Below are 25,722 nucleotides of genomic sequence, written 5' to 3' on the forward strand. Positions count from 1 at the left end.
TACATCACGTGTTATCATACAAATTATGAGATATATGTATTAAAAATTTTATAACTTAAAAAATAAAATTTTTCATCACTTATATAAAAACACATTATATAATACTCATATTCCTGCCACGATCAAAAATTTCTCGACAGATACAGCAAGCCCTGAGCCAACTATAGACGGCCAAGAATAGAAACTAAATAATATATTATTACTCAATAATTAAATAAAATAAATAAAATATTGTTGAATAAAGCTGGGAGCCACGTTATTCTTCTCCCATTGGCAGTCTGGAAATTCAATTACAAACGCGCTTGGTGGAAAGGTTGAGAGAGAGACAAAAAGCAGAGAGAAAGATAGAGAGCGAAATGGATTCTCCGTCGACGTCGACGACGCGGATCACCGCGCGATCGTCGATGATCGACTCTTTCAGGGGCTGTACCCTATCGGGTATGACGATTGACAAGGAGGAGCTCAAGAAGAAGCTCTTGATGCCGCAGTACCTCCGCTTCGCTATGCGCGATTCTATACGGTTAAAGGACCCAAAAGCCGGCGAGAGCCGCCTTCCGGGAAGTCGAGACCTCGTCGCCACCGCCGCCGTCGAAAATGTGGAGGAAACGCCGCCGGAGTCGCCCATGGTTGTGTTTATAAATCCGCGAAGCGGTGGAAGATACGGGCCTATGCTCAAGGAGAGGCTCCAATTGCTGATGGGTGAAGAACAGGTACCCTTAATTTCCTTCAAGTTAATTCGATTGGCATTGACTGCACCCTTTGAATTTTGGTTTATTTTTCGTTTTTTTGCTAGATTGATTTATTTTTGGTTTTTCTGGCGACCCATTTGAATTTTTTGGTTTATCTGGCGACCCATTTGAGAATTTGATTTATAATTTAATTATCTCAGGAACTGGAAAAAATCCATTTATGATATATGTGTGCGTGCATGAATTTACGTGTTTGTGTCTGTTTTCCTTACTGCTTACGTAGGGTTATGGGGGATTTTTGGTTCAGTATGATACTTATTGTCCTTTTTTTTTTAAAAAAAAAAAATTGGTTTTTGTGTGTGTATATTTTACCTTAAGGGGTGAGTTTTTTACTTCGATAGTTTATGTAATGTTATGAACACATTGTGGTTGTTCGAAGGAAGTGAAGGATTTATCAGGTTTGTTTTAAATAAAAGGAAGCAGAGGAAAGTGGCGTTGGACTGTTTTGCAATCTTTGCCAGTTAACCTTAGTTCTGTTTCATCGATACGACTATAATGAGGTTAGAAATGCTTTGATATATCACTGAACAGGGTTGGCTAAAATGGTGCCATCATCTTCTTAATCAGGTTTTAGATTCAATTAAAATTGAATTCCCCCTTGTGATTTCACTTGTTTGTTGAATCGAGTTCAGTAGACAAAGTGGTTACTGTCTACTGAAGAAACCCTTGTGATTTCGCTTGTTTGTTGAATCGAGTTCTGTATAGGGTTTCTTCATATTTGTCTTTAATCTGTGTAAACTATTGCTTGAATTGGAAATAATTTGTCATGCAGGTTTTTGACCTCTCAGATGTGAAGCCTCATGAATTTGTTCAGTATGGGTTGGGTTGTCTAGAGTTATTGGCTGATGTTGGTGACGTTTGTGCCAAAGAGTGTCGTCAAAAGATCAGGGTTATGGTACGACATTACGGCACGTTTACTTAAAGCTCTATTATATGATCATTCTGAGTTTAGCATCTAGTGAAATCCTACAACATTTAAGTTTGACATGTAACATATTGGAATTTTGGGCAGGTTGCAGGGGGTGATGGTACAGTCGGTTGGGTACTTGGTTGCCTATATGAACTCAACAGACAGGGTTTGGAACCAGTTCCTCCAGTAGGAGTTATTCCACTTGGCACAGGAAATGATCTTTCCAGGAGTTTTGGTTGGGTAAGTTTTGTAATGAATTTTTAGTTTGTGGACGATTTTTCTTGCATTATTGAGCAATGGGTACACATATTTTCACCAGGGTGGTTCATTCCCTTTTGCATGGAAATCAGCCATTAAAAAAACTCTATTCAGGGCTACTGCAGGTCCAATATGCCGTTTGGATAGGTAAGCTGTATTATTAGGTAATGGTTGTATGTCTTCAATTAGAAGGCTAGTAAAATGAAGCCTTTCTCTAATCATGTCCAGTACATGATTTTGCCTAGCTAGTGACTTAGTGGTCAGTGAATTTAGAAGTTGTGTGCAGCTATTGTACTGAAATTTAATTTGGTTGAGGATCTCTAGTCCTTCACTGTGAATGTTCATACCTCCAATGTACGATTAATTTTAACTGTTTGATGTGTTTTTGAATCTTGACTTCAATCAACTCTGCATTTCATCTTTGAGTGCATTCCATATCTGTGCATGTGTGTCACTCTCATTTGCTGGTTCAGTTTTGTTAGAGAGTTGATTGCATTTGAGATGTGGGTTCCTTCTTTCCCCTCTTTTCCCTTGCAAACTATGTTGTGGTTCCAAAACATAGGGAATTGAGTTTAAATCAATCTATTGCATTCTACTTGTAGATTTTAATCCCCCTTAGTTGATCTTATTTATTGATAGTCTCCGTTGTTATGCAAACTTATAAGATGATGCTTTGTGAGTATATGAACAATAAAATAGACACGCCACACTCAAACACAAATAATTTAGCGAGGTTTGGTGAACTTTACCTACTCCTCATGTGATCTCTCCTGAGAAATCACCTGCACTATGGAGAATAACAACTCGGTTACAAGAACGTATTGAAAACCCTTATGCTAAACCCCAAAGCCTTGCTTTAGATCTCTCTAATACTCTTTGCTCTCTACCTTGTATTCTCTGTGCTGTTTGTGTGAATAAACAGCCCCTAACAAGCTTAGTTCATAGACTGATGGTCACGTGCCTTACAAGTATAGGCTTCTTGAATCCTTTTAGAATAGGGAAAACTAACTTATTTCCTAATCCTAAACTGATTGGGATTACAAAGAAAACCTATTTCCCTATTTTTATGGGAAATAACCAGTGCACATTCCTTTACTTCTTTCCCTACACCAATTGGAAACCTAAACCTGGTTGGCCTTGGTATTTTGACGAGCCAAATCGCAACATTACTAACATCCTTTAAAATGTTTTTGATTTTCTTCTTTCCTTTATTTGCCCCCTTCTAAAGGAAGAGCGCAAAGACATTTTATTCTTCTGTACATTTTATTTTTCCTAAAAGGATCTTACATAATAAATCTTTTTACCTAATGGATATTTGGTATTATTTATTGGTCACTCAGGATTTCTGTTATGGTATAGGCAAGTTTAACATTGTGCTTGTAACTAGGTTCAGAAAAATAAAGAAATATATATGAAGCTTATGGTAAGGTTCCTTTTGGTTTGCAAATATTGTTATAATGAATAATGAGAACCTACATAGTTTCTCAAATGTCTATTGAGTTTCATTTGTTATTCTCTCTCCCTCTCTAGTTTAATATGATATGGCCCATTATTTTGTGCATTTCTTGTATGTATATATTTTGGGATAAGGCATCATTATTAACGAACTCTGATGGTATTTAACAGTAACACTATTTTAGTTCTGGTTTGTTCCAGCCAGCAGTTTTATTTATATTTGCTTTTCTTATGGTGCAGTTGGCATATTGTGCTGTCAATGCCAGCTGGTACAGAAATGGAGCCACCCCATTCTTTGAAGCTTACTGAAGAATGCGCTCTTGATGAGACTGTAAGTCTAGTTACTCTTGACGAGCTACTCTTATTGGGTAACCTTTTGAATTCTTAATTTCTACAAGTTATAGTTTTATTCAGATGTCAAATACTGTGAAAATACGTGTTCTTATTTTTGAGTTACTCTACTGGCTAAAATGAATGTTTATGTTGCTCAATTCTTGTGAACTGATGACATTATCTTTTCTAAATAAGATAATCTATTGGAAACTAAAAAAAGACTCTTTCTGGCAAAGCAATTTATAATATTATTTTGAAAAATTGAATATTAAGTTCTGATGAAAGGCGGCCTTCATATCTCCATCATCACTTTTACATCTTTTTCTCTTTGTGTAATCTTTATATTGTTAACTTCTTTGCACTCAATGAATCTTTATACGATTAAATTTTATTCTAATTTCTTAAGTTTCTGACCTGATAAGCTTACTAGAATCACCTACATCACATGCCAAAGGATACCATGATTTTATACCATATGTTTGACACATTTTATTGACTGCAGGGTTTGGAAAAAGGGGATTTGCCTGAGAAATCTACTTGCCACGAAGGAGTGTTTTATAATTACTTCAGCATAGGTATGTTGACTTCATTGGTTTAGGGTTTTGTTAGAACACATATTCTAAAGGGTGTTCGTACTAAGCATTTTAGTAGAATGTTAAACTAGAATTATCATTGTATTGAACACATATACTCTTGTGTTCATGCCATGTTTTTTTCTTTTCCAGTAAGGAATTGCACTTCTAGAGATCACCCTATTGTATTCACAATGGATTTAGTAGGATAGAGTTGCATATTCTACATATATTGTTCGGGTGTCAAGATGTCCCTTGCGTCTATATCTTTGAACAAATTTCTAGATGTCTTGAGTAAAGAATGTTTTACATCTAAATCTAGGCCTGTTCCATAAACCCCTTTACTTCTGTTTGCAAAGATATTCTTATCAGAGAAAGATGATTTATACAATAAAAATATGTTTATTAGGTTATTGTTCTCCTTTACATGATCCTGTTTTCATCATTTGGTTATACAGGAATGGATGCCCAAGTTGCTTATGGATTCCACCATTTACGAAACGAAAAACCGTATCTTGCACAAGGTCCAATTTCAAATAAGGTCTGGTTGCATGTCTTTTTTCTTTTATATATGATTTGAATATCCATTGGGGTGCAGTTTTATCAATGATTTAATTTGCATGGCATTGTCGGAATATTAGACTTGAGAACACTGTCCATTTAAGCAATGTGTATAATATTTTCCTTTTTGAACAGAAGAAAACATTGTTAGAAGCTTGTCTGCTTTTTTTTTTTTCTTATAAGAATACTAGGAATATTATAATGTGAATTGCACATTTTCATTCATTTTTACATCCAATCGAATCTTTGTATTAAATGATGAACCAAAGAATATTAATCTGTTTTTTGTTAATGAAATGCGGCTTTATTTGATAATGAACAGGCTTTATATTTTGACTGATCTATGTGTTATTGCAGTTGGTTTACTCAGGTTATAGTTGCACTCAAGGTTGGTTCTTCACACCTTGCACAAGTGATCCTGGTTTAAGGTTTGATATCTTTAAACTGAAGCAGTATTTATTTGGTTTGACGGTTGCTCTTGTTGATATTTTTTATGCTAACACTTATCTACATTGATTAAAAGAGATTTCTCTTTTGATTTGACTCTAATTTCTTTTTTATTTTCTAATATGACTTTATTAAAATTGGATTTTGTTTTAGGTTCACTTGTAGTTCTGCTTTCTGTTGAAAGAACATAAAAAAGTTGTCCCATAATTGAGAATTATACATCCTTGAGTTTGTGCAGGAGGGTAAATGCAAACCCCTCCCCTAAAAAAAAAAAAAAATGTTTTCACGCCAGAGGGGAGCAGTGTGCTAGTGTGCTATGCAATCTACGGTTCTGGACAAATTTTTTGCCTTACTCATTGTGTTTGCATCCTGTTTTGTTCTTTTGTTGAATCACATAAGCAGCAAGAGTGTAAATTATCAATTCTACATGTGGAGGCTAACTTTTACATGCAGAGGCTAATTTTTACATAAATGTAAAATTATCCAATAGTTTTAGTGCTCTCTGCCTCTTCTGATGTGTATCCAATTATTTTTCTGGTTGTAGGGGACTAAAGAACATCTTAAGGATGCATGTCAAAAAGGTAAATTGCTCAGAGTGGGAGCAGATTTCAGTGCCTTCAAGGTACACTTTTTTGTTTCTTAAATCTTTTAGGGGTACAGTTCTGGAACATAGTTTTCTTTGCACATATAGTAGCTCTTGGTAATCTCTTTGGTTTTTCTAAGCATGCCACTTTTTCTTTTTCACCTTTTTATTTTAAACAAGTCATGTATCACTTGAACCCAGGAAAAGTAAACTATATATCACTCGTAGTCATCTATTTCTGTCCACATTTGCGTATTTGTTCCTTTATTTTTTATTTTTTCCTGAACGTAGAATAATTTAGAATAAAATGCTTGCAGACATGGAGTACTTTGAGCGAATTTTGTCCGTTATTTGCAATAGCTTATGTTGTTATTTTATCTTCTTTCAGCGTACGGGCAATTGTTGCTCTAAATCTTCATAACTATGGGAGTGGAAGAAATCCGTGGGGTAATCTGAAGCCAGAGTACTTGGAAAAGGTATTATATAGTTTATATACGAAATTGTGTGGTGTTTGCCCACAGCATTATGTATATTTACACTTCAGCAATGAGCTGAGTAATAACTTAAGTCTTGAATAATATCTAACAGTGGCTAACTAGTCATAACAAATCTAGTCAAACAGTTTTGACTACGAACTAGCGGACTCTGTTGTACTAGGATAGGCTTTCAACACAAACATGTTTTGTTTTGTTGTTTGTGTTTTAAAGGTGGGAACTTTACTTGTGCAAATTTGTGTCTTGTATTTGTATTTTGTTAAATGCCTGGAAGTTTAGTTCATGTTTGTATACGAGTTACTTGGGTTTCATTAATTTTGTTTACACCGGATATATGTTAGTAGAATTTAAAGTTTTGATTATTATGCAACTTTTATTCAGTGTGCTCATTAAATCATGCTTATCGAGTGACTGCTGAATTCCAAGCTAATAATAGTTATCTTAAAACTTTATTGTTTCAGAGAGGCTTCGTGGAGGCCCATGCTGATGATGGCCTTCTTGAAATTTTTGGCCTGAAACAAGGATGGCATGCATCTTTTGTTATGGTGGAACTCATCTCTGCAAAACACATTGCTCAGGTACAGGAACAGTGTCTTTCTTCATCCTATCATGTCAAGTTTTTACTCTTTAGCATGCAAAAAGTTTATGCGTTTTAGCATTTTTTTTTTTTTTTTTTTTTTTTGAACGATGTTATCTACACTAAGGGAGGAGGAGGAGGAGGGGTTGAGCTAAGGCTCACAATGGGCTAGCAGTAATGTAGTTTAAATTTTCCTTTGGCAATAATCGAACCTAAGACCTCAAAGTGAAGAGGAATACCAATAGACCGTTGTACCAAGTGGCGCGTTTTAGCATATTAATAGCACCATAATATTATTGTAAAAATATATGAATTTTTTGTGATGCGTTTTTGAACTATTGAATAATGACATTTGCTTTAGTGTTATCTTCTGCGGATTAAATTTTCTTCTACCTAATGAATTTATAGGTGAAATTTTAGTCGAATATACCCCTGTGATGCAGGAAAATATTGATTCGTCTCACGAGCTTGCCTAAAAAACAAGATTATGATGAAAGTTGTTTATTTCGTTGTGTACATGCATATAGAGGGTTTACTTGAGTGAGGGAAAAAAAAAAAAATAAGGAAAAAGGAAAAAGAAATAAAATAGTTGCAAGTGTGTATTTGTCCTAGTTGGAATGCTGCAGCTGTTTCCTCTGGGTCACAGCTCCGAGAGATAAAAAAAATATATCAATTGTCTAAAGAACTTCAAAATGCAGGAAAAAACGTGTGACAGATAAGGAATTTCCATCTAATAAGTCCTGCACCATAATTGTACCACACTAACAATATAGTTTTTTTGATGCAGGACTTATTAGATTGAATTTCCTTATCTGTCACACGTTTTGTGTTGCATTTTGAAGTTCTTTAGACAATTCTCGAGATATATATATATATATATATATATATATTTCTTTGTGTAGTTGTACCTCTGGTTTTGCATGTTCCTTTCTGCAGATTGATTGCCATTGTAGATTTTCAAAGCTCTATACTGTACACATGCATCATGATATGAACTTAAAAACTTGTTGGTGATTAGGCGGCTGCAATTCGGTTGGAAGTTAGAGGTGGGGAATGGAGAAATGCATATATGCAGATGGATGGGGAACCATGGAAGCAGCCAATGCACGAGGAGTATTCAACGTTGGTGGAAATTACGAGGGTTCCGTTTCAATCACTGATGATTCATGGAGACAATCACTGAGATGATTGAGGAAGAAGACTCGGCTCTTCTAAAGCTGGGCTTGTACTTGGGTTGGGTGCGATCCTCACCTGAGAGTTTGTAAATTGTAATTCATTGGTATATGATTCTCTATAGCGGGTCGAAATCTTCGTCAGTTTTTCTGTTCAGCTGCGATATAAGTAGTTTACATTATCTAGTGGGGATTAGTGGGTCAAAACGTTGTTAAGCGAAAAATGTATTGTGTAGGATTCCTCTGTTGTTGTTATGACTTATAGATTTCACATTTTTGCTGGTTTCGGTTAATATATTTCTGTTTTGATGGGCATTTAAACAGTGTTTAAAATTTCTTCGATATGATCGATATTTCCATGAAAATATTCAAAAAATCAGAGAAAGATATGGAAATGTTGGGGGGGGGGGGGGGGGTGTGGTGAAGTCTAAACTTCACCTTATATCGAAGAAACTCCTAAGTTTAGGCCAAAATCGACAGATATCGTTCATATTTTTTACACATCTGTTAAGTACTAGAGAAACTCTTTATTTTTTGTTCAAACCAATGTTTGACAATTTCTAAAGTTTCATTTTAAACTTCCATCATTTCCATCAAAAGCAACCGATATCGATATTCGATATTTCTGTCAATAATTCCACAAATTCGCATATCAATATTTCTAACGATATCAATATTTTAAAAGGAAAATTAAAAAAAGAGTTTTAAAAGTTTTAGTTTTAATATAAAAAAAAAAAAAAAAAAAAAAAAAAAAACCATGTTATAAGTTTTGTTTCATGATTAGTACAAGGTCCATATTAAACTAGTCCAACTAAAAATGGTTCAACTATAATAAATTATGATTTGTCGATTTTACCCCTAACTTTTTTAGGTTGAGTTTCAGATTTCCGTTGTTAATGAAGTTCATCGTTGTTTTGCAGACCTTCTTCTTTTTCTTTGAAACAAAAATATAGATCCTCATGCTACTTAATTTATATTAGAAAGTATTATTGACACTCCAAAAACCTCATTCTACACTCCTCACAAGTGTATTTTTCTTTCTAAATATAGAAAGTTTGGAGTGTAGAATGAGAATTTTGGAGTACCAATAACAATTCCCTTTATATTTTGTATTATTTCGTTGAAATGTGATCGTTGTTATTATTCACAGTGTATTGAGATACTGTTTTTAAATTTTTCTTCGTCAGTAGAGTTCATCGTTTGTTTCTCATGAAAATAAATTTGAGATCTGCATGCTATTCAATAATAACGACGAGTCACTGTTTTTGAATTGTAAAAATAAATTGTCTTTGGATTTTAAGTAACACTGTTTCTGGAATCTAAGTTACTATTTCTAGAATCTAAGTCATTGTTTCTGAAACCTAAGCTACTGTTTCTGGAATCTAAGTTACTGTTTATGGATCCAAATGAAATAGACACATTGTTTCTTAAATGTAAGCTATAAAAGAAATAGTGAAATTTACTGCATTTGGATTCAAAGCAAATTAAGCATCATGTTTCTTAAATATAATCAACTTATGCACGAAAGAAAAGAAATAGTAAAAGGTTAAAACATAGACTGTTTCTGGATTTTGGTTATTTTCTTTCCAGATACAATGTTTGTTTGTGCACAAACAAAACGAACATTGTATTTGAATTTTTTTTTTTTTTTTTCCAGAAAACAATGTTATATTTTTGGTTCTCCAGAAACAGTTTTATGTTTTGGTTCTATTTTTTTGCCTAGTTCAACAGTGTTAAGGGATGAGTGACTCAACAAATTGCACCAAGTGGGAAACCAAGAAAACAGAAATTTCAAGTCCAACCTCGCAATTCTGGGAGTCGAAACAATTTCATGCTAAAAAAGTCAACAAACAAAGCCCAGTTAATAGGTAGAAGAAAAAGTCCTCTATAATAAAGGAGTTATTGTCCTCTGTAGATTGCATCCATCCTATGATTCTACAATCCAACACTTAACGAAGTATCCCACATTTCTTCTTCCAAATTCCAAACTTCAAATCCTGCGTGCCTAGTTTGGGCGATGAGCCTCTAGAATCTCCGCCATGGCCAAACCCAAAGCTCCGAGGCGAATGATTGACTCCCACACTGTCAAACCCATTAACAAAACTGTCAGAAAAAGTCAACAAACAAACCCTGCGGTGCTCGAAGCTTTAGACGTAAGGGAGTTGATGTCCAAACCAACATGGTTGTCATCAGGATCCTGGAACTCTTGATTTTCGAAGACATCAAACTCGACACCGAAGATGTTGTTGTTGGGGTTGCCGTTGTTGGAGAAGTTGAAAAAACCCAAGTGCTGCGCGGAGCTTGCACTGCTTAAGCTAGAGAAGGGTGAGAAGAGGATGGTTTTTTATTAAACTTTGAGCCCTTTTGGTTAAATAACATTTTGGGATCATTTTTGGTTAAATATTTGTTGGCCTAAGCCCTTTTCATTAAAGCTCCCTATTTTAAACACTGTTTAAACGTAAATTGAGGGGTATGTATTTTGTTCTTCCATTTCTTAAGTCATATTCTCATACCCTTCGTTCCCCTTTGCTCAAAGCTTTCCAAACCTTAAGCTTCTCGCTTTTTTCAAAAGAGAGATTTTCACATCTTTTTCAGCTTCTCACGCACTCCTCGTTACCTTTTCCTCTCGGATTGAAGAAATCAAACTCAAACAACGAATAAGATTAAATAGAAGTTTGTGAGAAGTTAAAAATAATGTGTTTATCATTTCTCCTTATTTTATGAGCTCGGTTGAGAGTGTTTTTAAAATGACTAAAAGTGTTTTTGGGGAAAATATTTTTGGAACCAATCTTTAGTGAAAATACAAGTAAATCTTAAAAAAGCTTTTAAATTGTTTCGTGGAAGAAGCACATAAGTGGTGCTTCTTACATAAAACACTTCAAGTACTTTTAAAACCTAAACCCATTTTTATTAAAACGCTTTCAATTATTATAAAAACATTTCCAAATAAGCTATATTTCTCCGGACCTCATGTTTATTGCCTATGAAAAAAGAAATGGGCTTTGACTTTTGGACTTGGAAAATAGGCTGTTGGCAAAAGTGCTTATGAAAAATATTGCGATTTCAATATTAAGGGCGGGTCGGTCATTAGACTGCCGACTCTCTGTTATTAGTAGCAAATACTCGGCACTCGCTAGGGTTTCAATTTCAGAAGTCCCCCGTCGACTAAAACTCTTTCTCAACCCTAAGCCCCAACCAATTTCACAGCCATGGCGAGCGCTAAAGTCCAGAGGATTATGACCCAACCCATTGTACGTTTCCATCTTCACCTTCCCTTTCTCTGGTTTGTTCTACGTTTTTGTGGTTTATTTAATAATTCACTGACAAATTTTCTTCTTTTTTCAATTTTTTATTTTGAATTTTGGGGGTTTTGCTGCAGAACTTGATTTTCAGGTTCCTTCAAAGTGTAAGTCATCTCTTCCACTCTAATTTGTTGATTTTTTCATCTGGGTTTCTTTGAAAGTTCGCCTCTTGGGGGTTTTGACTTTTTATTTCTACTTTTCGGAAAATTTCTGTTGCAGAAAGCTCGCATCCAGATTTGGCTCTTTGAGCAGAAGGACCTCAGGATTGAAGGCCGAATTATTGTAAGTTTGTTTTTTATTTTTATTTTTTCCGCAAACAAAATTTCAATTAGGCTCAACTTTGGTTTTGTAGTTTTTTCTGTTGACGTTGCTGCACTCGTCATGACCTCTTTATCTTTGATTTTCGGCATATGGATAATTTTTATCTGCTCCAGTTGCGAATTCATGTCTTGTTCTTCCATATGATATGTTTAAGTGAATTTTTTTTAATTTCAGTAATAGTTGTGGTCAATTTAACTGTTTCATTGAGTTGTTCTGATTGTTGTCCCTTTCGGATATGTTTTTTATTTCAGTTTCTTATTTGCTCATATAATTTAGTATGTGCTGTAATTGATAATATTGTACATTTGAGTTGGTAAATATTTGGGGTTTTTTCAGTCATATTAATTTTAAAGACATAATTATCTCCTATGATGGGGGAGGCTCTGGGCCCGAAGAAACAAAATTTAAAGACATAATTTGGGGGAGAGGGTGCATTGTGAGTGACTAAATTATGCATTTAATATAACTGAGTTAAACATCTATGTATATCACGATTATTTGTTAGATGATACATCTTAGGAGTACTGCAGGGTCTTTTTAGGAGTCATTTGTATTTTGTGTAATGAAGGTGCAGAAGTAAGATCTTCTGTGGCGAACCATTATTGTGCTCGAGTAAAACATAATTTTTCGGATTTTGGAGATTACTAGTTTTCCACATATTATCATTGAACAGTTAGTCTCAGTTTGTAAAGCATGTTTCCCTTGTTGAGACATGCTTTTATGCTGTACTGGTAAGGACTTTGGCAGGACTCACCATAATAATATTATGGAGTCCTTGTTTGAAGCTGCAACCGTACTTTTGGGGAACCATTACAGCTTCAATTTTTTTTTTTTTTTTTTTTTTTTTTTAACTATTTTAAGCATCAAAATATTTTGTCTACAATATAGATCACAAGATAGTACTACAGGGAATAGACTTCTATAGCGCTGTTAGCATCAGCTGCTAGCACCACCGCTCACACACTCAATATTAAGACGAAAAGTGGCATGTAGTTTTTCTCTTTAAAAAAATGAGTTTTACTTGGCCAACTTAAAACCCTTACTGTTATAGTTATTTACATACTGCCATTCTCATCCTCCCTTCTTCCTTTCCTCCCACTGCCCCATTACCTGTTGCCTCATTCTCAACATCTCCACCTTCTTCCACTGTTGCCCTCGTCCACTCCCTTTGTCTTCCTTGTCTGACAAACCCTAAATTAATATGCATTGGTTTTAGCTTTCAAATTGAAAACATTTAACCTTCTTTTGACTTTGTTTACGGGTCTCAACAGATTAACCAGCCCAAGATATTCCTATTTACATACATAGAAGAACAGGAAATTTGGAACCCAGGCCAATAATATTCTTTTTTCTGTTCTTTAACTTTCTCAGTCGCCAAACATAACCAAGGAGGAAGACAACGGGTTGGGGTTGAAGGGATTTGGAGGAATAGAAATACTGACCAAAATTTATTAAAAGGCAAAAAGAAAATTGCACATTAAGGGAAGAGAAAAGGGAGGGGTCCGAGTGGAGGTGTTGAGAATGTGGAGAGGAGACCACAGGGAAACGAGCCGGTGGGACGAAAGGGGGATAGGATAGACAATGGCAGTGTGTAAATAACTGTAACAGAAGGGGCTTCAAGTTGCTGAGTTATGTTCAATTTTTAAAGAGCAATACCACATGCCACGTGCCACCTTAATATTGACAGAGTGAATGAGCGATGTTGCTAGCAGCTGGTGCTTCATTGCTCTAGACTTCTAAGTCTTGATTTCATATAGGGCCGTTGGTACTTTTCCTATTTCTATTTTGTACTAACACCTTCATATAAGAGCGCGTTGGCAATAATATGGTTGCAGAAATGTATAGAATAGCTGGAGCTGTGTTTTAGCTATTGATAATTCAACTTGATTTATGCCCTTTCGAATTTTAATTGATCCAAATTGACGAAATTAATCATACATGTCCTCAAGTTGTGGATCTAAAGTGTTTGAAATGTAATTGATCCAAATTGATGAAATTAATTATACATGTCTTCAACTTGACTGCCATAATTGAGAAGGCGACATAGAAATGTATGAATTTTCGTTCTCGTACATGCATATTCTCAGCGTATATTATGCTATCTGACCAGATTGTCTTTCTTTCGTTGGTGGTGATCTGTGTTTACAGGGTTTTGATGAGTACATGAATTTGGTTCTGGATGAAGCCGAAGAAGTCAGCATCAAGAAAAAGACCAGAAAGTCATTAGGTGAGTCTCTACGTCTCGTGATCTTCTGCTACTTTGTTCTTCTGCAGTCTCTAAATTATTTCTGTTTTCTTTTAATCTTTTCAGGAAGGATTCTTCTCAAAGGAGATAACATTACTCTGATGATGAGCACGTAAGTTGAATCTGTGTGTGCGCGCATTAAGATACATATCTTGCCCTCTCTCTCTACCCGTGTATACAAATTTATTAATGTACATATCACCATCCCTCCTCCCCTATTGTCTAATAATTTGTTTTCAAATCCCAGGGGGAAATGATGGCCAACGCTGCAAGGGCTTAAAATGAAGGTTACAGTGCTTTTTGAATGCGATGGGGGCCGAGCGATTTTAGATTTACTGCTGTTGTAAGACGTGTATTTGGATCAGTAGTGGTATGTATTAGTATTTGCAAGTGGTATCATTAAACCTTGTGTATTGATTGCTGACCTCTATTTTTACCATGCCGAATTGTTTATGCTTAGAGCTTACATTTGATTGCACTTGTTAGCCTATTGTCATTAAACCTTGTGTATTGATTGCTTGGGGGATATGGGTGGGTAATGCCTACATCTTTGAGTAACCGTTTTAAACGGGAAACAAGTCGTTTGTATTTGTCTTCCCTGCTTGACGCAAATCAAGGTTGGTTGTGTTGAAAAAACGAAAGAAACCGAAGGTTCCTTTATTGCATCAACTAGACTCTGAATGAAACATTTGTTTTCGTTTGCTTATTCTTATTAGTCGGGGCTGATATTCTTGTTTGCTTTGTTTTTAATGGATTTTGATGTCCAGATCATTTCCTTATGATTGGACATGGATTACTGTTCGTTTCATGCTTTGAATTGTTTGTTCAATTAAGGTTGTCGTTTTTGCTGTATTGACACAAGGTTGATGGGTTGTTTCTTTTCCTGTCTAGTTGGTGAACAACCTTTCCTCTTTTTTACTCATGTTTCTACTTTTGAAACCAATGGATAATATGATTCATTTGATAATTGATACGACGCGAGAGCGAACGTGCGGCCTGGCGCGATTGGTTAAAAATGGTGCCGTGGCACATTTTTGCCTAGTTTGTGCTGTCGAGTTTTGTTTTTAGCATTTAATAAGGATAAAAAGGCTAAGATACTCTTAATTTTGTCAAATTATTTGTCCATTGTTAATTAAATTGAGGATATTTATGATTATTTTGGTCTTTATTTACCAAGAATTTTCACAAAATGATTAAAATGAGTGATGGTGAACAAATTCAGGAACAATTTCTATCGATTTCAAATCTTAGGAATCAAATTGCGGAGTTCATTAATTTCAAGGATCATTTTGGCTAAAAAGCTGTTTCAGTAAGTTGTTTAAATCTCAAGAAGTAAAATGAGAAGTTATGTTAATCTTATAAATCATTTTGGCTAAAAGAACCGTTTCATTGAGCCGGCTGGAGGTGGAGGGATAAAGTGCCCTTTGTGGGGCGATTAAGTCCTCCAATCCCATTAGCAATAATAATAACCAGGATGCTGTCTTTGGTTTAGTGGAATTCGGTTTCTACATTGTTGGCAAATTCCTAGTTGGTTGTTTTTGGTTTTCACGCTCAACCTAGGATTCTCACAGGAGTTGAGATCGAGCGAGCTTAAAAACTTCAAACTCAATATTGAGCTCAAGTTGTTTCAACTTATTTATTACCCTAATAGGATTGCAGTAAAAGGTTGAAAGCAAACCAATTTTGTATCCATGAGGAGGTTATTATTTAACAGAGGTGTAGCTATAGTAATTATTTCTGACTAAGTTCTATCTATAAAAAGTAGTACAATAATAGTGGAAAAAAAAAAAAGAAAAGAAACATCTCGTCTTAAATAGCTAGTGCATATACGTATGGTTGGAAAAATACGTAGAAGAGTTAATTTGAAGGTCTTGGTGACAATTATCACTACGTGGGGGCAAGTTTTTCAAATTGAAGATAGTCAATCTATTAAGGAAAACAAAAAAAACCATAATTCAATCTCAAACATGACCTTTCATTCCAAGCAAACTTCGTGAAAATAATCTAGTTTGAGCTAGCTGTCTCATGAAAAAAGAGCTGCTCATGAGTTTTACAAACTGAATTACTAATGTTTAAGATCAACTTTTTTTTTTCCAAACTTTGACGATTTAGACACAAACTGAACCTAGTGCAAACTTTAACTGTTTCAAGCCGATTTACAACACTCCAGAGTTCAAATTTCTTGAAACAAGTTCGTTGGCTTGGAAGAAAAAAACAAGAAATGACGATAAATTTGAAATAAGGTATCAAAAGTCTCTTGGCTATTAACAGAGATTGGTACTAAAAGTGGAGTCGTGTTGTTTAAGGAATCTGATGAGTAATTAAATACGGTGGACGTTTACCCAAAAAAAAAAACAAACAAACCGGTGGACGTTGATGGCTGAGCTAAAAGCTTCCACAAGGAAAATTCCCACCATTGTTAAGCAAATCCTTTTACTTGTGGTTGATATAGCAACCATACAACTTAGTTTAATGTTACTTTGTACAAATCTTACCTACTAAAATAACTGGCTCAAATTCTTCTTGCACTATAACCTAATTTTCCGACACTTAGTACTACGGTCTAGTGATATTTCTCTTCACTTGTAAGTGAGAGGTTTTAGGTTTGATACTTGTCAAAGGCAAATTTGAATCACATTATTACTAGCTCATTGTGAAGTTGAGCTTACCCCCTTTCCCTCTTAGTGTAGATAATATTGTTTGTTAAAAAAAATAAAATAAAAAAACCCAATTTTCTCAATTACCAAACAAAAGCAAAAGAGCTAGTATTCCTCTTCACTTGTAAGTGACAGATCTTAGGTTCGATTCTTACCAAAAGCAAATTTGAACCATATTATTGCTAGTCCATTGTAAAGTTGAGCTTACTCCCTTCCTTCTTAATATAGATAATATCGTTTGTTAAAAATAAAAATAAAAAAAAAAAAAAAAAAAAACCCAATTTTCTCTGGAACCAAACAAAAGCAAAAGAAAAGAACAGTTATCCTCCGGCCAGGGCACCAGGGGCACTAGGTTTAAAGGGGCCCTAGCGGAAAAGAGGAAGTGGGATATAGCTTTGTTGGGATTGGGCCAGGGTGTGGGATGAAAGCGACAGATTGTAGCCCATGGGCCGTGGTGCACCTTGCGTCGTATAGCTACCAATCTGGTGCCATGTGTCTACCCTTCAGGAAGCAAAGTGCTGTGGATACCTTTGTCTTTTTAAGTCACTAGGGTTGCTGGTTACTGACTCATCCTCCACGAAATATATGTCACAATCTAAAATCTAACCACTCCCTTCCTCTTCCACTCTACTACAAATGCAATTCAAGGATTTCTAGCTTTGTGTTTCCCCTTCAACATTCTAATTCATTTGGATAATGAGGAAAACCTCCACCATATATTTTCTCTTTCGAGTACAAACAAGGGTTTAAAGTAAATTCTAAATGTAGAAATTGATTATTTTTTTATCTAAGTTCTTGAAATTCATTCAAATAGTGGGGTGTCTCAAAAAATAGATTAGACTTGGATTAGGTCAAAATATTAAGTTCTTTGTGAATGACCAACGTTGAATTCCATGAATGACCAATACTGATATTCTTAGTATATATACATCATCAATATCAATATACCAAGAGTATTCTGAATATTTCTTGATGCACGGTATATGTATACCATGATTATATTGATGTTCATGATTGAGTTAAAACACATACTTATTTGATACGTATGATTTGTTACCGACTCATTGCATATATTTGGAGTTTTTATCTAAAATATATTGTACGTACTCGATAGAGGATAAGTTCCATAGATTTCTCCATGTTACCCAGAAAGAAAGCAAGATGAGACACCAGACAACAAGAGCTTACCATAGTGCAGCCACCTCAGACACATATTTCAGGGTTCTGATGCTACCTTATCATATTCGAAGCAAGATGGGTAAAGTGCTGTCCTACCTGTACCTTGCCTACCTTATAAGCACCTCCTATTGGTTTTTCCACGAACCAAATCACAAAGCCTAGCCACTAATTAGTTTAATAAAACAATTCATCGTTTGGTACATCTTATCTTGGATCTTGATTAGTGTATAGCACGCCAATAGGAGTAAGAAATTTGTTAATCAAGACTTGGTGAGGAAGGGAGTTGACAACCATTTTCAAGTAAATATATAATTACAAGAGCAGAAGGAGTAAGTGGGATTGGGCGACACATTGTCATGTGAAGTAAGAACATTATTTCAAATCGATGATTTTGACATGGCCATGGCGTTAGGTCGACGTAATATGCTGCAAATGATTCTTGGACGAAATTATAAAGAGTGGGAGGCCACCATTATCATGCATAAGTAGTGCCCTTTGGTTGATTTTAACTATTCTTCTTCTGATTGCACTGTTGGATATCACTCTCCAAATCACTCCACTCCATTAATTGGATATATATGTGGATATGTAGGATACACCAAAATCGACTTTGCAAGCACGTACACACACTTAACAAGTTTGTAAGGCTCCTAACTTCGGTAATACTGCACTTATCGACTCTAATGTTAGAGTTCGACTCATACAATTAGAGAGAAATATCATTTGGTGTGTACGGTTGTACCTTAGTGGTTGTTGGAGCCTGCTGCTTCATCTTTATACTCTTGATTTGTTTGCCTTGTTTGGTTTTTAGTGTAGATCAACTTTTGTTCCTTTTAATCTCTTTAGAGGGTCAAAAGGCATAAGGAAATCAATATATAGGGGCATTTGGACCACATCATAACCTTTACTTGACCAAGATGTTCTGGTGTCAGGTATAACAAAAGCTGGCCTGCCCGATCCAACACGATATGCATCTCTCTTATAACTAAATCATTGCCTTCTAGTAAATATAGCGAGTCAGATCACGTTGTAAGCAAAATCAAGTTTACCTGATAAATAAAAATTTGTTAACTGATGTCATCATTTAACTCCTTTCATGGTCCGTCCGTTCCTTTCCGCCGCATGATGATTTAGGCAATTACCTAGCTCTCATTCCCTACAATGACAATGACAGTCACTAATAGATCTCATTGCTTAGATCGATATTAACACTCAGTTAATCATATTTGATTAGTTATAGATGAAGGAATTGGGGTTCCATCATAAAACTAATTGGTAATATAGGAAATAGTCAAATCTCTTATAAGCCCTTGCAAGGTTTCTCTATTTACCTATATGAGATTTTTTTACCTTCACATCCTCACACCCCTCCTCATGTGTTGCAATTTTCAGGCAAACACAAACAACTCGAATTGGGTGGTGTGGAGCACATGCGACCGTTGGGCTTCACAACATGAGAGTCAACCAGCTCTGCTACAATGAAGGAATTGAGATTCCACCATAAAACCAATTAGTATTATAGAGAGGAACTTAACCTCTAATAAGCCCTTGCAAAATTTCTCCATTCACCTTATTAATTAGCTTCACATTTTCACAATAGTGTCTTAAATTAATTTATGCTTTAAAATTGCTAACGTCAAATGTTTATGAAGATTACCAACTATTATCTTATCGTTGGGAAATCACTGAACAGCGCAAGCTGGCTTTCAGTTTCTTCGTGACGAGGCTATTTTAAAATTGAATTAATTGGAATATCACCTGCTCAACTTTGAATTGTAAATTAGTAATTATTAAACATTTAACTTGTTAATTAACACTTCAAATATTTCTATAGCATCTTACAATTATTGTGTTTCTTTAAAGAGGCAGCTTTGTCATCTTTGGAGTCCCTTTAGGATTTGTACGTGGCTATCTTATCTTTTCTTTATTTTATGGGATTATATATTGTAATCACGTCTGGTTTTAGCTTATGAATTTATCTTATTATTACGTACGTACGTAGGCTGCATGATGAATTTGTCATAGATGTATGATCGATGCTCATATAATAACTTATGTGCCTTCTCAAACAGTCTCTCTCACATACGTGACTTATGTATAGTTTAAGTCTACCACGTATTCCATGCATGCATGCATATATATTACACACCTCTATTTGATTCAGGCATCATTTATTCTGTTTGATTTATTCAATTCAATAGTAGAAATAAAAAAAGGTGTGTGAGAAGTTAAAAATGATGTGTGAAAATCAATTCCTTTTTTTGATTTGATACTGAAACTAAACTCCACGATATGCCATGTCATATGTGCCGTTTAATCACACTTGAATTATGAATCTAATCATAAAGTTGCATATTTTAACTTTTTATTATATGACGAGCTTTAGAGGGGGAAAAAAAAACAGAAAAAAAAGAAAAAGAAAGCAAAAACAAGAAAGGGCCTCAGTTGATGATGATGTCAAAATCCCATTCCTGGATTTCACTATTTAAAATTACGTATTTTTGTATTATTAATTTCAACGCATTTATATTTACGACGTATATTTTTTTGATAAGTAAAAGAACGAAAACACCTTAATGAACTGAACGGAATTCTACGTGGTCGTATTTTATTCCTACATATTCTTTCAAATTTCTTTACATTTTTGGGTGGTACGTGTCGATATGAATGCGTGAGCGCAAATGGAATGGAATTTGGAGTTATAAACGAACAAAGGTAGGGGCAAAATAGTCATTTTGCTATGAATCTGGAAGGTTCCAGATTTGTGGGAGCCTTTTCTTGGTGAAAGGAAGCCATGTCAGTGGCTGGGAAAAGGGACACCAAACAGAGAAAGGAGGGGAAGAGGAGAGAGGAAGAAGGCTGCCCAATGGGAAGAGAAAGAAAGAAGGGGAAGGGAGAGAGTGAGAAGCACTAGATTCTCTATCCTCGCTTGTTTCTCCTTGCGACCCGAATGCAACCCGATAGGTTGCATGGTTTCTGATGAGATTTTCGTCGATTTCTCCTGCGAAAATCAGCAAACCACCACCACCAAATACCTCAGCTTAGTCCCCTGTTTCCAATTTCATCCAAACCCGACTGGGTTTGACCCCAGTTTCAAGAAGAACTGCACCGATGGGTGCCACGGACACCGACGACAATCCACCCTTTTCGGAAACGCTTACCTTCGATCACCACCATCAAAACACTCATCTGGAGGCCATGAACAAAGCCCAAGCAATGGTGGAGGTGTTGGAGTGCGTATGGAGGTCAAATTGAAGCACACCCAAAACTAGGGTCCTGGAAGTTCGTGGGAAAATTTAGGCATTTCCCAACCGAATTGGACTTCGACTCAGGTATGAAACTTGCTCCACTCATTGAGATCTACATTTTTTATGAAATTTGGTAATTTTTTGAATTAGTTGGATTTTCCGGCAAGTTGGGGTGGCCGGTCGCCGAGTGCGTCAGCATGTGGGCCAAGACCCCACCTACCCTTGCTAGACTAATTTGGATACCCTAATTCTATATGTGACGTTCGATTAACGAAATCTTGTCGTATGACTATAGTTTTAATAGAGACCGCCACTTGGCCATTAGATGAATTGACAATCCAACCATTGGATCGTTACCAACTTTAATACATAATAGTACATAATATTTGAGGACAATAGGAACTTACGGATCCGGAATCCCATGTATGGATCTTCTCGAATTGGATTTCTAAGTTTGTAAAATCAAACGGTGACTGCCACTTGAATTTGCGATTGGCAGACATCTAACTGTTGGATCGTAATAAAGTTTTAGTATGTTGTTCTGGAAGCATAATGTGGACTTTCGGAAGTTATGGATCAGAAATCTGAGAGGTGGATCTTTCGGTTTGGATTTCTAGGGTTGTGGACCCTACCCTCGACCTTGATCAACGGTTGACTTTTTAATCAACTAGCCTGAGTTCTTCTTGTGTGTTGCTAATCTTAGAGTGTTGTTGAGATTCTATGGAGCTTAGTGTGCTCAGCATGATGATGTGTCTTCCTCGATTAATGTGCACCTTGATTTATGTACTGATGGCATCACATTGTGATATTCTTGTTTATTTTATGTGATTTGACTTGTGTATTGAACTTGTTGTGGAGTGTGGTTGATTTGTATGTTTGGCCTGATGTGATAAAATGTGAGGGCTACGAGTGGACCATGAACCCATTGTCATGGGGTTTGTTGCTTCGAGACTTGTTTCACATATCGTATCATTATTCCATTTCTTGTTTCATTGAGCTTTTGTATTTTGAGTACTTGTTTCATGTCTTCTTCTTCGGGCATTGCTATATTTCTTGGACTTCTGCTCGGTTCCGTTGAGTGATCTAGAACTGGGTTCCGCTGGGCTTCCGTTGAGTGTTCTGATTCCCTGCTCAGTCTGGATTCCGTTGAGAGGTCAAGAATCCCTCATGGTCAGCAATTCCATTGAGTAGTTCAGAATCATATCCAGCTGAATTTCATTGAGTGGTTTGATATGCATTGTACTCCGCGATTCAGTTGAGTGGCTCGGAATCGTATCCACTTGGATTCTGTTAAGAGGTCTGAAATCCTTTATACTCCACGATTCCGTTGAGTGGTCCGAAATCCCATTTGGTACTTTGATTCCGTCGAGTGGTTCAGAATCTGATGTTGATGGATTTCGTTGAGTGGTCTGAAATCGTATCATTGGATTTGTTGGTTCCTTGGATTGATTTCAGCTTCAGAGATGTAGGCTTCGGCCGAACTGTGTCGCTCTAGCCTTGCATTTTGGTGTATGGTATGTGTTATTCATTGATGTGATTGTGGAATGATGTTGGTTGTGATTGTTGTCATTATGATTAGACTCGTTGACCAATATGGCTAGAGATTTATGTTGTGCTTCGTCGAATGTTCCTTGTGATGTTACATACCTGTTGTGTGGTATTATGTTGAGACATAGTGATTTATGCGATGATTGTTTGAGTGTAGTGAAGGGTGAACTACGAATGACTTGATCCCTTTTTAAGGTACGTAGGCAGTCTAACGAGGAGGTTAGATGCAGCCATTAAGTATACGAAAATTTTTACGCAATTTGAACCTTGAATTATGCTTTGTACATATTCCGGAGGTGGGGTATGTTAGATATACTGATACTTGGTGATATCACGTATTGATCCTGGACGTATGTGAGGATCGGGACGTGACAGTTGTTGTTTTAATTCTTTTGATTTAAGAAAGAAAATAATGAGAGTCGAATTCTTATCACGCGAAAGTAAAATATTCTCTCGTCATTGTACCTAAGTGAGGTTGGTATATACGCTACGAGTGGCTACTTCGAATAGGTATAATATGATTTATGGTAAATCTCAGTTTACTACCCTCAAGTTTTGTGGTTTTCAACATTTAGTACATGAAGTTGTTTTCGTCCCAGAATCATACCTAAAGTGTTAATTTTGAGATAGTCTCATACATCTGTTAGTCTGGCTATTAAGTCTCCCCATTAACTGGTGATGTGGAACTCATATGGACAATGACTAGCGCCACATGTCATTAAGAGGTCCACATGAAAATTAAAAATTCAAAAAAAAAATTCTCGCCCAGATTTAAAATATTAAAATAATTAATTAAATAAAAGTAATAAAAATATATAAAAATAAAAACACAGAACCCCCTTCCTCTTCCCCACCCGACACCCCTCCATCCTCTCCACCCCTCACCCATGGACACCCTTCCCCTTCCCTAATACCCATCCCTACCACCAAGCCTTTTCTCCTTCCCCAAAAACATAGCCCCTTCCCTTCCCCCAAAACCCCAAAAGAAGCAACATTTAAGTGTACCTAGAGCTACCACCCTTGAACTGGTGAACATGGGCATCAACCCTTTTGAAGTCTACAATTGGTTGTTCTCTGTGCAAACAAAAAAAAGGAAAATCATGCACTCCTTAAAAGTATCCGTAGCAAACCATGAGCACCATATAAATCAATCCAGCCAGTCCAATCCAATCTCAGAGACAAAAAGATAGTGAAAAGAAAGATCCTAGATTCTTATAGAGCTCTGGTGAGATCATTAAGAAGCTTCTTAGAATCTTCAAAGAAAAGAGACACCACTTCAACAACAAAATATGGGTTGCTCTCATCTTGCAGCTGTTGGAGCTGCAAAAACTGACCATCCAGAAACCCCTTCTCTCACCCAACCAATAAAAAAAATCCCAAAAAACAAAAACATCAGGAACCAAACAAGCAAAAACAACAAAATCAAAACAACCCCATATGTGATTTATGATTAAATTTCACATTTTTTCTGTTGCTTTTACCTCCAGGAACAAGGATTTGTGTCGTCAACCCACTGTCTCTGCATCTGCCCACCTCCATGTCTTTGGTCTTGTTCCTCTCCACACAGACAGAGTAAGAGAAAGAGAGCCAACAGAGAAAAGCTTGTGCCTTGAATTGCAGATCTTGAGGAATTATTGCACAAATCAGTGACTATAATGTTATAAAATTTTGGGAAGGCCAAAAAAAGTGTGATATCCCACATCGTCCAGGGGAATGATCCTTAAATGTATATTCCAATCCCTACCTAGCACGAGGCCTTTTGGGAGCTCACTGGCTTCGGGTTCCATAGGAACTCCGAAGTTAAGCGAGAATGAGGCTTGAGCACTCCCATGATGGGTGACCCATTGGGAAGTTGCTCGTGAGTTCCCAAAAAACAAAACCGTGAGGGAATGGTAAGCCCAAAGCGGACAATATCGTGCTACGGTGGTGGAGCGGGCCCGGGAAGCGATCCGCCCCGGGCCGGGATGTGACAATTTGGTATCAGAGCCTAAGCCTGGTCGCGTGTGTGCCGATGAGGACGTCGGGCCCCTAAGGGGGGTGGATTGTGATATCCCACATCGTCCAGGGGAGTGATCCTTAAATGTATATTTCAATCCCTACCTAGCACGAGGCCTTTTGGGAGCTCACTGGCTTCGGGTTCCATAGGAACTCCGAAGTTAAGCGAGAAGGAGGCTTGAGCACTCCCATGATGGGTGACCCATTGGGAAGTTGCTCGTGAGATCCCAAAAACAAAACCGTGAGGGAATGGTAAGCCCAAAGCGGACAATATCGTGCTACGGTGGTGGAGTGGGCCCGGGAAGTGATCCGCCCCGGGCCGGGATGTGACAAAAAGGGTTTGGTGAATTCAATGTGAAAAAACAAAATCCAAAAGCTGCTTGCTTTAGGGTATTTAACCCATCTGGATGTGTGCTTGGTGGTAGGGTTTTTAGGGAAGGAGTAAAGGCTTAGTGGTAGGGGTGGGTATTAGGGAAGGGGAAGGATGTAGGTGGGTGAGGGGTGGAGCTGTGGAAGGGATGGAAAGGCGTCAGGTGGGGAAGACGAAGGGGGTTATGGGTTTTTTTTATTTAATTTATTTTAAATACTTTTATTTAATTAATTATTTTAATATTTTAAATTTGGGCGAGAAATTTTTTTTTGAATTTTTAATTTTCACGTGGACCTCTTAATGACACTTGACGCCCAATCATTATCCACATAAATGTCACGTCATCAGTTAACGAAAGGGTAGTAAATTGAGATCTACCCTAAAATTTAAGTATATTTTTAGCATCATTTTTCTTCTCTAGACTCAGTTGATCCTCTGATCAAGCACCCAACTGGGGCCGGGTTAGTTAGGAGTATTGTGGGAGAGGAGCCGACCAGTTATATATTGTGACTATAGATTCCGGCATTTTTCCACTCAATTTTTATTTTATATTATGACCAAGGATAGATTACTACTACCTGACTAGCCTTTGATTAAAATTTAGAGGCTTAATCAAAAGCAAGTGCGTACTTATATCTTTAAACCTCCTCACTCAAGTGCCTTATCCACCACCATATACTTAATTAAAATTTTGATTCTGAAACAATATATAATACTGTCATTATGTTCCTATTCCCTCATTTTGT

General features: G+C 36.4%; 2 protein-coding genes across 2 annotated transcripts; both read left to right on the forward strand.

Moving 5' to 3' along the window:
* Positions 1-266: 266 nt before the first annotated feature.
* On the forward strand, positions 267-8,386 carry LOC137737734 (diacylglycerol kinase 3). Its single transcript, XM_068477285.1, has 12 exons — positions 267-710; positions 1,522-1,644; positions 1,762-1,899; positions 1,979-2,064; positions 3,613-3,703; positions 4,208-4,280; positions 4,736-4,818; positions 5,196-5,266; positions 5,830-5,907; positions 6,257-6,344; positions 6,824-6,940; positions 7,958-8,386. Exons 1-12 carry the CDS (start codon positions 357-359, stop codon positions 8,120-8,122), a joined length of 1,467 nt encoding a protein of 488 aa, XP_068333386.1. The 5' UTR covers positions 267-356; the 3' UTR covers positions 8,123-8,386.
* Positions 8,387-11,205: 2,819 nt separating this feature from the next.
* LOC137737325 (uncharacterized) lies at positions 11,206-14,457 on the forward strand. Its single transcript, XM_068476772.1, has 6 exons — positions 11,206-11,362; positions 11,491-11,517; positions 11,633-11,695; positions 13,883-13,961; positions 14,046-14,091; positions 14,227-14,457. The coding sequence occupies exons 1-6, from the start codon at positions 11,321-11,323 to the stop codon at positions 14,234-14,236; spliced, it is 267 nt and encodes an 88-aa protein (XP_068332873.1). The 5' UTR covers positions 11,206-11,320; the 3' UTR covers positions 14,237-14,457.
* The last annotated feature ends 11,265 nt before the right edge of the window (positions 14,458-25,722 follow it).

Source organism: Pyrus communis, chromosome 6 (genome assembly GCF_963583255.1).
Source record: "Pyrus communis chromosome 6, drPyrComm1.1, whole genome shotgun sequence".
Lineage (NCBI taxonomy): Eukaryota > Viridiplantae > Streptophyta > Magnoliopsida > Rosales > Rosaceae > Pyrus > Pyrus communis.

Excerpts from the sequence above, each read along its gene's own strand:
- LOC137737734 (XM_068477285.1), top strand. The coding sequence starts at position 357 with ATGGATTCTCCGTCGACGTCGACGACGCGGATCACCGCGCGATCGTCG. Across the intron at positions 1,900-1,978 it reads TTTCCAGGAGTTTTGGTTGG|GGTGGTTCATTCCCTTTTGC; the intron begins GTAAGTTTTGTA and ends TATTTTCACCAG. Across the intron at positions 2,065-3,612 it reads CCAATATGCCGTTTGGATAG|TTGGCATATTGTGCTGTCAA; the intron begins GTAAGCTGTATT and ends CTTATGGTGCAG.
- LOC137737325 (XM_068476772.1), top strand. The coding sequence starts at position 11,321 with ATGGCGAGCGCTAAAGTCCAGAGGATTATGACCCAACCCATT. Across the intron at positions 11,363-11,490 it reads GGATTATGACCCAACCCATT|AACTTGATTTTCAGGTTCCT; the intron begins GTACGTTTCCAT and ends GTTTTGCTGCAG. Across the intron at positions 13,962-14,045 it reads AAAGACCAGAAAGTCATTAG|GAAGGATTCTTCTCAAAGGA; the intron begins GTGAGTCTCTAC and ends TAATCTTTTCAG.